Source organism: Salvelinus namaycush, chromosome 1 (genome assembly GCF_016432855.1).
Source record: "Salvelinus namaycush isolate Seneca chromosome 1, SaNama_1.0, whole genome shotgun sequence".
Lineage (NCBI taxonomy): Eukaryota > Metazoa > Chordata > Actinopteri > Salmoniformes > Salmonidae > Salvelinus > Salvelinus namaycush.
The window spans coordinates 64,954,433-64,970,522 of NC_052307.1; the positions used below are offsets into that span (position 1 = coordinate 64,954,433).

The 16,090-nt window shown below is 40.6% G+C and overlaps 1 protein-coding gene across 2 annotated transcripts in view; it reads left to right on the forward strand.

Annotated features, from left to right (window-relative positions):
* The first annotated feature begins 312 nt into the window (after nt 1–312).
* Nucleotides 313–16,090, forward strand: part of LOC120047364 (E3 ubiquitin-protein ligase NEDD4-like) — a 57,332-nt gene continuing 41,554 nt past the window's right edge. Inside the window, exons 1-5 of one of the 2 annotated variants that reach the window (XM_038992890.1) lie at nt 313–552; nt 2,702–2,775; nt 4,392–4,470; nt 4,559–4,597; nt 13,206–13,259. In XM_038992890.1, coding sequence (XP_038848818.1) covers nt 505–552; nt 2,702–2,775; nt 4,392–4,470; nt 4,559–4,597; nt 13,206–13,259 — 294 coding nt within the window. In that variant the 5' untranslated portion in view covers nt 313–504. Of the gene's footprint in view, nt 553–2,701; nt 2,776–4,391; nt 4,471–4,558; nt 4,598–13,205; nt 13,260–16,090 lie in introns of those variants that run through there. The other variant, XM_038992901.1, reaches the window with a different exon arrangement.

The window sequence follows — 16,090 nt, forward strand, 5'->3', positions numbered from 1 at the left end:
GTTTTTGCTGCCAGAGCCAATTCGCCTCTGAACAGAACATGTAAGGTCCTTGGACTATAAGGAGTAAGGTTAGGCTCCTTTTGTCCATTATTGGGCTGGTCTCAGTGGTTTGTAAAATTATGCAACATTACAATATTTGAAATGGGTACATTATTTGTCCTGGTCTGCAATGGAAGTGAAGATTCACAACTATTCGTTACAACCATATGCACCAACTACCGGATGTTATGTTGATAGTTACTTTGTATCTACCTTGTTGATACATTGTACTTCATGTTCTCGTGAAATTACTACGTAGGGGGTGAGGCGTGGTGCAGAGGGAGGAGAGGAGTCAGGATCCTGTTGGTGGAGAACGACGCACGACACATTTGAACATTTAACTAGCTATTGTGTCTGATACAGTTCATTAGTTAGTGAAAGGTGAATTGGTGGAAGAGCACCTACAGCGTTATCATTCGGTACATTTTACTTGAATCGACCTACATAGGCTACGGCGCTGAGGATATGAGTATGGCGGCACTTCCCGAGGTCCGCGGACTTCAGACCGATGAGGTAAATATTTAGCTAACGTTAGCTAACTAGCTAGCCAATTAACTAACTGGCTAACTGGACAGACAAATGCCGTTATATCCAAGTGTTTTAGCTAAAGTGTCATTACATTTCTTTGGGTATTGTCAACCAAGCTGTCAGTTGGACAGTCAAGTCCCACCATACCTATCCATTTTATCAAAGCAACGTTAGCCAGCTAGCTAGCTAGTTAGCATGTGTAACAGTTGATGGTCACTGTGTACGTCATCAGCTATCTGGTAGCTGTCATCGTTGTGTAGGCCTACTGTTGATTAATTAGCTAGCTAACACACACTTTTTTGACAACCAATAGATAATACAATACATTAATTGAAGGATTATTAAATAACCATGTCATTTGGCTATAAACTCAGAGAGCATTGCCCAAAGGAGTCATGTGAGTTATCACGTCATTATTAATGTAGCCTAAATTGATCTGGAATATTTGAGATCAAATGAGTATCCACTTGGAAAAACACACGTTATTTCCCTGTGAGTCATTTACAGTAAGTGACATTCATGTAGCTAACATCATTAACCTGATATTTACAATTTTGCATTTGGGAAGTATTCAGACCCCATGACTTTTTCCACATTTTGTTATGTTAAGCCATATTCTAAAATGGATTAAATAAAAAATAAATCCTCAGCAATCTACACATAGTACCCCATAATGACAAAGCCAAAACAGGTTTAGACATTTTTGCAAATGTATTAAAATAAAAAACAGAAACCTTATTTACATAAGTATTCAAACCCTGTGCATCCTGTTTCCATTGATCATCCTTGATCTTTCTACAACTTGATTGGAGTCCACCTGTGGTAAATTCAATTGATTAGACATGATTTGGGAAGGCATATACCTGTCTATATAAGGTCCCACAGTTGACAGTGCATGTCAGAGCAAAAACCAAGCCATGAGGTCGAAGGAATTGTCCGTAGAGCTCCGAGACAGGATTGTGTCGAGGCATAGATCTGGGCAAAGGTACCAAAAAATGTCTGCAGCATTTTCGGGCCCCAAGAACACAGTGGCCTCCATCATTCTTAAAAGGAAGAAGTTTGGAACCATCAAGACTTGTCCTAGAGCTGGCCCCCTGCCAAACTGAGCAATGGGGGAGAAGGGCCTTGTTCAGGGAGGTGACCAAGAACCCGATGGTCACTCTGAAAGAGCTCCAGAGTTCCTCTGTGGAGATGGGAGAACCTTTCAGATTTACAACCGTCTCTGCAGCACTCCACCAATCAGGTCTTTATGGTAGAGTGGCCAGATTGAAGCCACTCCTCAGTAAAATGCACATGACAGCTTGCTTGGAATTTGCCAAAAGGCACCTAAAGGAGTCTGACTTTGAGAAACAAGATTCTCTGGTCTGATGAAACCAAGATTGGACTGTTTGGCCTAAATGCCAAGCGTCACGTCTGGAGAACCTGGCACCATCCCTACGGTGAAGCTTGGTGGTGAAAGCATTCTATGGGGATGTTTTTCTGCGGCAGGGACTGGGAGACTAGTCGGGTTCGAGGGAAAGATGAACAAAGCAAAATACAGTGAGATCCTTGATGAAAACCTGCTCAGGACCTCAGATTGGGGTGAAGGTTCACCTTCCAACAGGACAACGACCCTAAGCACACAGCCAAGACATCGCAGGAGTGGCTTCGGGACAATTCTCTGAGTGGCCCGGACTTGAACCCGATCGAACATCTCTGGAGAGACCTGAAAATAGCTGCGCAGCAACACTCCCCATCCAACCGGACAGAGCTTGAGAGGATCTGCAGAGAAGAAGGGGAGAAACTCTCCAAATACAGGTGTGCCAAGCATGTAGCGTCATACCCAAGAAGACTCAAGTCTGTAATCGCTGTCAATGGTGCTTCAACATAGTCCTGAGTAAAGGGTCTGAATACTTAAGTAAATGTGATATTTCCGTTTTATTTTTTATACATTTGCAAAAATGTCTAAACCTGCTTTTGCTTTGACATTATGGGGTATTGTGTGTAGATTGATGAGGGGGAAAAAAATATTTAATCCATTTTAGAGTAAGACTAAAGTAACAATGTGGAAAAAGTCAAGGGTTATGAATACTTTCCGATAGCACTGTAAGTAGCTAAAAATGTGATTTATGTCCTTATTGTGTTTTTTTTCCAGAATGAGGCTAGAATTCTGAGAGTGAAAGTCATAGCTGGAATTGGTTTGGCCAAGAAAGATATCCTTGGAGCCAGGTCAGTCTTGATTTTGAGGAAAATATGTCTTCAAATGGATAATCCAATCTATCAGTATCACTTAACAAATTCAGGAGATTCTTTTCTTATGGTATTATAGCGAACGGTGGGACAGAGAAGGGACCCTCATATTAGCGAGGATCACTTCACTGCCCCCTCCGAACGCAAAATCACATCCCCGTGCTTTGACTACTCACACGTCTGGCCTTACAGTCGGATGCAATCCCAATTCTGACACCAATTTAACGAACAGCGGTACAGGGAAGCGAACCCAGGTCATTGGTGTCAAATGCAAAAACCCTATGCATCGCACCCATAGGGTTAACCCACTTGGTTGGAATTGTAACCAGGCTCATGTTAGCGAGCTTTGCTTCAGTATCTTTGTATAATTCTGGTGTCTCATGTTACCAAAATACAGTGTCCTATCTTTGGTATACTCCCTTTTTAGGAAACATGCTTTTGGCCATGTTATACCATAAAATACTAAATTCTGATTCTACATGATCCTTAGTGTGGACTGTGGACCCTTCCTAACTTATTGGACTCCTAAATCATCTATTACAGTTGTTTTGCCCAAAACACATCTAGAGTTCATAAGCAGGTCTATTGCCCCAATCATTTTACACATCTACCCACTTCATTATAAACAGCAAACTGATTATTGTCAGTTTATACTGTAAACACTTGGTAATGAGCCCATGTGTGTGTGGAACTTTTTATTTATTTAGTCAACATTGTGGACCTAGTGGTGTGCATGCATACTATATGGTTGTTGAAGGCCCTGTGCATTTAGAAATACAAACTTATTTGCAGAATACTTATTGAATACTATTTATCAAACTTGAGCGCAAAAACCTGAGACTTGCAAAATAATCTTCAAAATGTGCTGTTTCACTGACAGAAAATAGTTGCTGTGGTCCTGTTTTGCATTGTTGAATGGAAGGTTCAGCACCATAGCAGTGGGTTGAAAGACAGCCTTGTGTTGTCCTGCTTTGAAGATATGATATTCATATTAAGTAGGCTTGCGTCATCTTCCATGCGTTCCTTAAATTGTCCACTCGCCGTAGACCGTACTGTAACTGTCCTGTGCAACCTTAAGATGGCGCTATAATCAGGAGTTCTGTGCGCTTGTATACAGTAGATGCTTCAGAATCTCCAGGCTCTTTTCCCCTAAATAGCCCACCATCATTTCCCCTCAAGTCAGCAGTGCCGAATAAACACTATTTTTCGACACATGTCCATTGTATTGGGGCGGCAGGTAGCCTAGTGGTTAGAGCATTGAACTTGTAACCGAAAGGTTGCAAGATCGAATCCCTGAGCTGACAAGGTAAAAATATGTCGTTCTGCCCCTGAACAAGGCAGTTAACCCACTGTTCCTATGCCGTCATTGAAAATAAGAATTTGTTCTTAACTGACTTGCCTAGTTAAATAAAGGTAAATAAAAAATTGTAAAAGATCAGTGTTTTTTTTCAGTGCAACTATTTATAGTATGATGACATCATTGGTTTGTGCTCCATATGGCCTGTGGGATAAAACTTACATTACTGTTTGATCTTTCTGCACACCAAGGGACAGAGACATCAAGTTGAGCTTTGTATTTTCATTTTCTACCACAGTGATCCGTATACAAGAGTGTCCCTTTATGACCCTGTCAATGGAGAACTAACAAGTCTTCAGACTAAAACAATTAAAAAGGTGAGTAACTGCGACAGCAGAATAAGTACAGAGCATTTATTTATTTTGTAAGTATCCTATTTACATTTAAATACATTGTCTTTTCCAGACATTGGACCCGAAGTGGAATGAGGAATTATTTTTCAGGGTAAGTCAAATGTATGATAAAAGAGCATTGTTTGTGTAGTTACTGTTTTACCCAGGGCTCTGAGGACATTTAAGACTCAACCTTTCTGTTTCTTTATTTCTCTCTTGATCTCATCTCATTTTGCTGCATGCCTCCATGTCGTATGGACAATTAACTAGAGCCGTATTTCCTAGCCCTAATGGCCCAGTAATATGTTCCCTATTAGTGTTTGAAGCTGCTCCAGATTCTCACTGGGAGGTTAACATTTCACAAACGGCAAGTTAAAAGTCAGAACGCGAAACTTTTTATGTTCATGTCTGCGGACTTGTCGTTATTTTTTAAATTTTTTACAATGTTTACGGGTGTCTACATAATCAGCACCAACAGGAAGTCCTCCACTGTGTTGGGCATTGTGATTGGTCAGTAAGACCCACCCAGCATCCTGTGAGTATTGTTGCCCCTGGCTCCTATCTTGGGCATGTAAACACAGCTTGATTAAATGTTGAACTGAGGGTGTGAAACAGAGCCTCATTGAGTCAGTTGGTGTTGGCGTGAGTCCTTGCTCTGAGGTTTTTGTGTGGAAAGCTGCGTATGCCAAGGTCCTTCTGTCCTGATTGTTTTTCATTAGGTTGATCCTCTATGTTGGAGGAGCAGACATAAATATTCACAACCCTTCTTTAGTAGATGGGAGCACAGATATGAATTTGAATTGTTAGTGTACCTTGAGACCTGAAGTTCAAGGGCACAATTCAAAAGCTGGAATTTTTGCTGACGGTGGTTGAATTAGTTATTTCAACAAAAATACTTTGAAAAAGAGTAGTTTGTTAGGGTGGTGGTTTCCTAAGCTTATTGTGGTTGTAAAAATGTAATCTTGATGGAGAACAACATTTTCTGCATGTGGAGAAAAAGCATAGAGCGGGGTAACTTCTACCTGCATCTGGTTGTGCCACATAGCAGGAGACTTGGCCCATCTCGCCAGTAGACAGAGGGAGATATTTGAAATGTTTTCATTCCTCTGGCCATGGATATTGAGCAGGAAGCTTTTGTGTGTGTGTATATATAGTTGCACACATTCAGTAAAATATCCACTATGTTTAAGCCTTAGAAACTTATTAGCCATATCTAGAAATGATGGCAGTGTTGCACAATGTCTCATTGCCCTGGACAGTGATTCAACACTCTCCCAGTCATATGATTTTTTTTTTTGAATCACGTCACCATGCCAGTTGAGATTTCTCCATCTCCTACAGTCTATTCAGGGCTTTTCTCTATCATGGTGTCTTGGTACTGTAAATCAGTACTCAGTGGATTCTCCTTAGACGGATACAGCTGTTGTAACACTAACAGCTCCCTGCACTTTGTTTTACTTGTCCCTATTGTGAATATTGTTATGTTTATGCCTGTCCTGGAAATCTTTAGAACCTTTTTGATAAAATAACATGCGTTCAAACCAATATCAAAATATATTTTAAAACACCTGACTCCCTAGCATATCTCTTATCTGTATCTTTTGATTGTTCTTTTGAAGTTAATCATATATTATAAAGTAAACAAGTTATATTTGCCGAACGCACTCCCATATATTCTACAGGAGTTGCGGCCTATTTGGCCCACCTTACCAACGTGGCAGTGTCAATAATGGCTTCACTTAGCAAGAGGGCCCATTTTAACAGAAACACATTTCATTTTCCAGTGGTCATGAAATGACCTGGGGGCGGTGGCTTTAGTAACGATTCCCCTGACAGGGTGGTGGCTATCTTTCACAGTGCGCCCCTTCCCAGCTCTGTCAGGTGGTTTTCTGACGTATTTTAGTTATAGATCATTCTCACTCTGTTTTAAGCATTGAGAGGAAATACACCTATATTTCAAAATATTAAAGAGAAATATTTATGTAAAATAAACAAAGGTGTATTCTGTGTCAAATGGGATGGGTGTCAGCAGATGGAGGATCCAGTTAGCTTTCAATAGTCCAGTTAGCGATGGATTTAAATAATAGCCATGTTTGGTGCGAAACCTACTAGTTTTCAAGGACCTTTTTGTGCTTTGTTAGCCAGCCAGAATACAACAGTGCTATCTTTGCTTATGAGTGGAGCTTGATTTTAGCTTCATAGCTGACATTGGTCACCAGCCATTTGTGGTGCTGAGGACTGTGCTATTGGGGAATGGGCTTCCTCCAAATAGAAATCAGAAGATTGAAGCTAGCCTGAGTTTATCCGCGTAGATGACTCATTCTTTTACAGACCCTTCTGGGTGGACTCGTTCTTGCTGAAATCTGGTCAGTGCACAAATACTAACCTTATTTACAGTAGGAAGTGCTTGGGATGTTTTCGCTAGTACAAATATATTTTCTGGTCCTCCTTTTGCCATTTTAAAAAGAATGAATACAAAGAAGCTCCATATGCAGTCTGGTCCACTGAGCCTTTCCCTATTGTACCTTCATTTTGTCTAGACCAGGTATTCCCAAACTGGGGTACGCGTAATGCCGTCGGGGGTACGCCAAATAATATTTTTTTCGAAGAGTCCATTTATATTTTCCAATGAGGCTATACATTTGGATGAGTTTTTTTTCTTGCCTGAGTAGCCTCGTTTCACTGCCAAAAATAAAATTAAACCATCTAGTGTTCAACGAAATAACAACACAATGTCAAATACAGGTAGCCTAGTCAAATAATTAACTTCCAGTCACATTAACCGTTACTCTCTTGCGGGAATTCCACTAACGGTCCATATGTAGCCAAACGTAGCTGCTGCTCATTCTGGTTTCTCGAAAATGGTATAAAAAAAAGTCCGGCCCGCGTCCATAGAAACACATAACAGCTCTACTGATAGTACTGCTACTATCAGCAGTACTGCACCTGTCGACGACACAAGTTGTTCTGCTTCCACAAGCACATCTAATGCTAGCATCAGTAATTCTACATTTGTTGTTAGCCCAGCTAGCATGAACACTGACAGTTGTGAATCTGATGCAGCCGAAGAGCTACTGCCCCCTTACCCGGGAAAGCACAGACGAAGAAGTGCAAATATGATAACTACATTGATTTGGGGTTCACTTATATTGGGAGTAGTGCCTGTTATATGTGCAAAAGTACTATCTCACAACTTGGTGAAACCTTCAGTCTTGCGCAGACATTTAGAAACAAAACATGCCAATTTGAAAAATAAGCCACAGGAGTTTGAGTGAAAATTAAGATGACTTTCGAGTAGTAAGACATGTATAAAAGCAACAGATACCATTTAATAAGAAGGGGCTAGAAGCGTCTTATATGGTGAGCTACCGAGTGGCTAGGACAGGCAAGCCCCATACTATTGTGGAGGATTTAATTCTTCCTGCTGCCACGGATATAGCTGGGACAATGCTGGGGAAAAGGTTAAAAAAAACTATACAGACAATGCCTTCATCAAACAACAGTTTCACGACGCATCAGTGACATGGCAGGAGATGTTTTGAAACAATTACTGCTTCGCATACAAGCCAGTGAATTATATGCATTACAGCTGGATGAGTCAACAGATGTGCTGGCTTGGCACAGCTCCTGGTATATGTCCGTTACGTTTATGGGGGGTCAATTAAGGAAGACATCCTCTTCTGGAAACAAGGACAACAGGAGAGGATATTTTTTTCCCATAAATTTGACCCCCTTTTCTCCCCAATGTTCGTGGTAAATGGTTAAATGTTCGTGGTATCCAATTGCTAGTAATTACTATCTTGTCTCATCGCTACAACTCCCGTACGGGCTCGAGAGAGACGAAGGTCGAAAGCCATGCGTCCTCCGAAACACAACCCAACCAAGACGCACTGCTTCTTAACACAGCGCGCCTCCAACCCGGAAGCCAGCCGCACCAATGCGTTGGAGGAAACACCGTGCACCTGGCTCCCTTGGTTAGCGCGCACTGCGCCCGGCCCGCCACAGGAGTCGCTGGTGCACAATGAGACAAGGATATCCCTACCGGCCAAACCCTCCCTAACCCGGACGACGCTAGGCCTATTGTGCGTCGCCCCACGGACCTCCCGGTCGCGGCCGGCTGCGACAGAGCCTGGGCGCGAACCCAGAGTCTCTGGTGGCGCAGCGTCCCGGGAGGCCCCAGGAGAGGATATTTTTAAAGTGCTGGACAGCTTTGTGACATCAAATGGACTTTGGTGGTCAAGAAGTGTTGGTATCTGTACTGATGGTGCAAAAGCCATGACAGGGAGACATAGTGGAGTGCAAGCAGTTGCACCCGACACCGCTTGGGTACACTGCAGCATCCAGCGAGAGGCTCTTGCTGCCAAGGGAATGCCTGACAGCTTGAAAGACGTTTTGGACACTACAGTGAAAATTGTTAACTTTGTTAAAGCAAGGCCCCTGAACTCTCGTGTATTTTCTGCACTATGCATTGATATGGGCAGCGACCATGTAGCGCTTTTACAACATACAGGAGTGCGCTGGTTATCAAGGGGCAAAGTATTGACAATTTTTTTTGAATTGATAGACGAGTTTAAAGATTTCCATACTGACCATAATTTTCACTTGTCTGACCGCTTGCATGATGACGTTTCTCCCACGACTGGCCTATCTGGGTGATGTTTTTTCTCGCCTGAATGATCTGAATCTAGGATTACAGGGACTCTCCTCAGCTATATTCAATGTGCGGGACAAAATTGAGGCTCTGATTAAGAAGTTTGAGCTCTTCTCTGTCTGCATTACAAGGACAACACACAGGTCTTTCCATCATTGTATGATTTTTTTTGTGTGCAAATGAACTCAAGCTTACGGACAATGTCAAATGTGATATAGTGAAGCACCTGAGTGAGTTGGGTGCGCAATTACGTAGGTACTTAACCGAAACGGATGACGCAAACAACTGGATTCGTTATCCCTTTTATGCCCTGCCTCCAGTCCACTTACCGATATCTGAACGAGAGAGCCTCATCGAAATTGCAACAAGCGGTTCTGTGAAAATGTAATTTATTCCGAAGCCACTGCCAGATTTCTGGATTGGGCTACGCTCAGACTATACTGCCTTGGTAAATTGTGCTGTTAAAACTTCTTATGGCTGCAATCCCGTTAACGGGATGATATGACAATAGCCAGTGAAAGTGCAGGGAGCCAAATTCAAACAACAGAAATCTCATAATTAAAATTCCTCAAACATACATGTATCGTATACCATTTTAAAGGGAGTCTTGTTTGTTAATCCCACAAAAGTGTCCGATTTCAAATAGACTTTTCAGCGAAAGAAACACAAACGATTATGTTAGGTCACCGCAAAATTACAGACAAACAGTCATTTTTCCAGCTAAAGACAGGAGTCACAAAAAGCAGAAATAGAGATAAAATTAATCACTAACCTTTGATCTTCATCAGATGACACTCATAGGACTTCATGTTACACAATACATATATGTTTTGTTCGATTAAGTTCATATTTATATCCAAAAACCTCAGTTTACATTGGCGCCATGTTCAGAAATGCCTCCAAAATATCCGGAGAAATTGCAGAGAGCCACGTCAAATAACATAAATACTTTGATGAAATATCATAAACTTTGATGAAAGATACATGTTTTACATAGAATTAAAGATACACTTGTTCTTAATGCAACCGCTGTGTCAGATTTAAAAAATCTTTACGGCAAAAGAACAATATTCAATAATCTGAGAACAGCGTTCAGCCACAAAAGGAAGCCATACAGTTACCCGCCAAATTGTGCAGTCAACAAAACTCATAAAAAGCATTATAAATCTTCACTTACCTTTACTGATCTTCATCGGAATGCACTCCCAGGAATCCCACTTCCACAAGAAATGTTTGTTTTGTTCGGTAATGTCCATCATTTATGTCCAAGTAGCTACTTTTGTTAGCGCGTTTAGTAAACAAATCCAAACGCTCGTGCAGGTCCAGGCGAACGTCGGACGAAAACTTCAAAAAGTTATATTACAGGTCGAATAAACTTGTCAAACTAAGTATAGAATCAATCTTTAGGATGTTGTTATCATAAATATTCAATAACGTTCCAACCGGAGAATTCCTTTGTGTCTATAGAAGTAATGGAACGCAAGTCGATATCATGTGAAATGCGCGTGACCAGGACCTGGCTCTCTGCCAGACCACTGACTCAAACAGCTCCCATCCGGCTCAAAATCACAGTAGAAGCTTCATTCAACGTTCTACAGACTGTTGACATCTAGTGGAAGCCGTAGGAAGTGCAAACAGATCCATATCCCACTGGGATTTCAATAGGCGATGAGTTGAAAATCGACCAACCTCAGATTTCTCACTTCCTGGTTGGATTTCTTCTCAGGTTTTTGCCTGCCATATGAGTTCTGTTATACTCACAGACATAATTCAAAGTTTTAGAAACTTCAGAGTGTTTTCTATCCAATACTAATAATAATATGCATATATTAGCAACTATGACTGAGGAGCAGGCCGTTTACTCTGGGCACCTCTGTGCACCTTTCATCCAAGCTACTCAGTACTGCCCCTGTAAGAAGCCATAAGAAGTTAAGACACTGATGCCCTTTGCTACCACGTACCTATGTGAGAGTGGATTCTCGGCCCTAACTAGCATGAAAACTAAATACATGCACAGACTGTGTGTGGAAAATGATTTAAGACTGAGACTCCAATACAACCCAACATTGCGGCGTTATGTGCATCCTTTCAAGCACACCCTTCTTGTTAATCTGTGGTGAGTTAGTCACAATTTTCAATGAACAAATAAGGTTTTATATTTAAGATGGTTAAATAAAGAGCAAAATGATTGATTATTATTTGTGCCCTGGTCCTATAAGAGCTCTGTCACTTCCCACAAGCCGGGTTGTGACACAAACTCACTCATTCTTATGTTTATTAACTGTATCGTGTGTGTGTGTGGCAGGCTTACAATGATGGCAAAAAACAACATTTGACATTGTGCTGACCCTGGTGCTAGAGGGGGTACTCAGATGGAGGTTGAATGTTTGAAGGGGTACGGGACTATAGAAAGTTTGGGAACCACTGGTGTAAACAATGCCGCTGGTGTTGATGTTCTTATTTCTATGTGGATTTTCTTTTGACTTTGTAATCAGTTTGCTTTGAATCTTCACCTAGTTGTGAGACCTCTTAGGAAATTGCTCAGGGGAAGTTTCCACTACCTCTCTGTGGGTGTTTGTGACGAACTTGCTATGCTGTGTAGCATAACTGTTTTCATGGTATGTGAGTTCTGAGCAACATGAGGTCAAATATCATGTTTCTACATACCGATGCTTTATGTGGCCACGAAAGAGATGTTTAGAATGTACACCCAATTCTAAAGAAACATTCAATTTCAACTTAGAAACCAATAGTAAACTGGTCGAGTTCTATACCTGTCGTGGTAATTTTCTGTATTACTAAATGAGAAGAGTTTACAAACCACACACAAGTCAGAGTTATATTTTAAACTCAGATTAAAGCTGGGTCCATCTGCTTCGTTCCCGAAGTGTGGTTTCCCTGAGATCCCATGTTTTGAGGGATCCCTCATGCACGATTTACCTAGGTCGTCAGGAGCGGTCACCGAGTGAAGATTCACATCCCATCCTCATCGCCAAATGTCGTGGTAATTTCCTGTATTACTAAATGAGGAGAGTTTACAAACCACACACAAGTCAGAGTTATATTTTAAACTCCATCTTTAATTATATGAGCTTCACCATAGCCCTTTGACTCTCAGATCAATTCAGTGAATATAAATGAATTCTCTGAGAGTGCTTACAAAAGAATACTTAGTATCTTTTATAGCCAAGATACACCCCTCTCAACTCACATGACGAACCACAGATCTTAGGAACTTCACAAAGGGCCTTTTACTTGAGAGAGGAGTATCCCATAGCCAGATAGCATTAGCTATAAATTATCGTTCAGTTTGGTCTCTTAGACGAGGTTCTACTTCTTGTTCTTGGTACTTCCTAGTACCAAAACATTACCTCATCCAATGGCATATATCAATTGTCAATTCTAGATACTCCCATCTCAAATACACCCCCTCCTGGACAAGCTCACGGAGGGGAGTGAGCCTCTAGGTCATATACTAGGTCAAGATTCATGCAACATCAGAGGGGTAATACAATGGTTCCAGACACTGCCATACTCCTCCCTCCCAATGGGAAAAGGAGGGAATGACTGGAGTACAGACATTGTGGAGATAACTAACTGGTTCCCCATTAATCACGCCATCCCTTCACATGGTTTAGGAATAGTTACAGACACATTCACATATGAAGACAATGTTCAAACCTGACTTCTCCCTTTCTGATATTCTGCATATTACCAGATATGTAAAAGACAAGCCTGACCTCTCCCCTCTCTGGGCCCCAAGTGACTTTTCCCTAGAGAAGAAAGGAAAATGCAACTGCCAACAGTATAGTCCAAAAGAAGACATTCTAAAGACAAGTATAAAGTAAATAAAACATCTTATTTATCTATGTTACCTAACTAATTCTGATTCAGCTACGACATACCTAATAAAGGTTAAGGATTTGTTGTGATTGACAGATACTGGGGGTCGACAGATACTTGAAACTTTGGACTATAACATTTTGGGGAGATTAATGACCGGTCGTTGTTGATTCAATTTGTTGATGTTTTTGGACCCATTTATTGAAGTCGATCTTTTCTCTTTCAGGTTCATCCCAGGAAGCATCGGCTGTTGCTGGAGGTGTTTGATGAGAATCGTCTGGTAAGTCATTACGATATTCCTTCAGTATGTCCAGGCCTGTGGCTTTGACACTGTCACCACTGCTGCTGACTCACTTTACTAAAAGTGTAAATGACCTTGAAGGCACAGACATAGTGATAGTTATTATAATCCTGTACATATGTTTTACCAGTTAGCACTTTATGTATCCAGTCCCCACATTTTGGAGGTTCATAAGTATTTGGACAAATTCACTTATGTGTATTAAACTAGTCCGACGTTAAGTATTTGGTCCCATATTCCTAGCACGCAATGACTACATCAAGCTTGTGACTCTACAAACTTGTTGGCTGCATTTGCAGTTTGTTTTGGTTGGGTTTCAGATTATGTTGTGCCCAATAGAAATTAATGGTAAAAAATGTATTGTCATTTTGTAGATAAGAATAGAATATGTTTCTGAACACTTCTACATTAACCCCTTACACTCGTGGAAATTGACCTATAGGGCCGAACAATGAAAAGCATATGCATGACCATGTTAGCAATTGAAAGAACACTTTGGAGATTATGGGGAAATTATCAGGCCAAAGGTGAGGACACAACAATTCACCTGACACAAGACTGCATCCAAACATTACACTTCTGATTTTATGTGCATTTTACATTTACTGTACTTTTCACAGCATTTTTCAATAACGAAAATCTGAAAATACTCTGGATACATTCAATAACAATACGAATATTCATTGGCATTTTGGAGTAGGTGCAAGATATTAAAAAACGATTACATTGGTTGGAGTGAGAGGTCATATTGGTGTTTCCAAGTGGCCACACACCTCTCCAAACTGTGCACAGTTCCTAAGCAATTTCAATGCACTTTTATGATATAGTTGAAGGAAAGAGCCCTCAACTATAAGTTCCTTTTTTGAGCTCTCATGGCTTTGCCATTGAGGAACTGAAGCAAGCACACTTGTAGTTGTTTGTTTGGAACACAGCCCTGTGTCCCAACCATCACACATTGCTGTTGTATACGCAATCCAAAAACATTCCATTTATAAATCGCAATCTGGGTCAGAGGGGCATCATTTGAAAGCTGATTCTGTTGCCAACATGGCTAGCTTAGTTATGATATTAGTGTTAGGTTTTCAAAAGGCACTTCAGACGTTGTAATTTTGGTGCACAGAATGGAGTCATGGGTGCATTCAAGTGTGTGTTCTGCGGCAAATGTTCTTCACAATACGACAAACCGGCTCATTGTGTCCAGGACAACCCAGGGTATAACACATGTCATCCTTGTAACTGTGGATCAAACATAGCGATCCTAAATGTTGATAATGTAAATGACATGAGTTTTCAAATATGGACATGTGAAGTGCACATTTGAACTGTTGAGTGTGTGGTTTGCTGGTATAACATCAAATGCGGTATTTATTATATTTCTCAACGGTTCAACTTTCAGAACACAAACTCCTCCTGATTTACAGCATTATCCTCACTCAGACAACAAATGTGCAAAAGTAGCCCAATTACCGGGAGGGACGGGGGCATCCTCTTGTCTCGTGCGGTGCTCAAGTTTATCTTGAGCAAAACCCATACAGGCTTGTGAACTGGAAAACCTGAGCTCTGATGTCACGTGTAGCATGTTACTGTACAGGCACTGGTTTCCAATTTCGGCGCATATCAATTACAAAATCTGCCATTTTCAACGAATGGAAAGGGTTAATGTGGATGAATAATGAGTGAGAAAGTTACAAAGGCATAAATATAATATCCCCCACAAGTATGTCTTGGGGGTATGATGTTTGTGCATCTAACGTTCTCACTAATCATTATTCATGATTCATTCATAATTATCCATAATCATGGTAGCATCCACATTAATGTTGACGTGTTCAGAAACATATTCTATTCTTATTTACAATGAAAGTGACTCCAGAATGACACAATACATTATTTACCATTAATTTATATTGGGAACAACACAATCTGAAACACAACCAAAACAAATTACAAATGCATCCAACAAGTTTTTGAAGAGTTACAAGTGTGATGTAGTCATTGTGTGCTAGGAATATGGGACCAAATATGACACTTTTCACTACTTTAATACAGACGTGAATTTCTCCAAATACTTGACACCTTCAAATGTGGGGACTAGATACATAGTGCTTTAATTTCTAAACGGTAAAACGGATATGTATGAAGATAACCTCAAATGAAGGTGACATTTTGTACTGTCGCCTCAAATTAAACATTTGATCTCAAATCCAAAATGCTGGAGTATAGAGCCAAATTTAAACGTTTTAGCTTCACTGTCCAAATAAGTACGTAGGGGAGTGTAAATATGGTGTGTTATCACTTGATTCATTCTGACAATGGTCAGAATAACTTTTACTCCATGAATAGGCCTAGTTTATATTCCAGTACACCAACACTGAGTAAGCCTACCTGTTTGTATTGCTACCTTCCAGGTGTGTTTGGCTTTCATTTTAGAGGTCGACCGATTTATGATTTTTCGATACCGATTATTGGAGGACCAAAAAAAGCCGATACCGATTAATCAGCCGATTTGTGTATATATATATTTGTAATAATGACAATTACAACAATAATGAATGAACAATGAACACTTTTATTTTAACTTAATATAATACATCAATAAAATCAATTTAGTCTCAAATAAATAATGAAACATGTTCAATTTGGTTTATTTCTCTCTATACCATTTGTATTTCATATACCTTTGACTGTTGGATGTTCTAATAGGTACTTTAGTATTGCCAGCCTAATCTCGGGAGTTGATAGGCTTAAAGTCATAAACAGCGCAATGCTTGAAGCATTGCGAAGAGCTGCTGGCGAACGCAGTAAAGTGC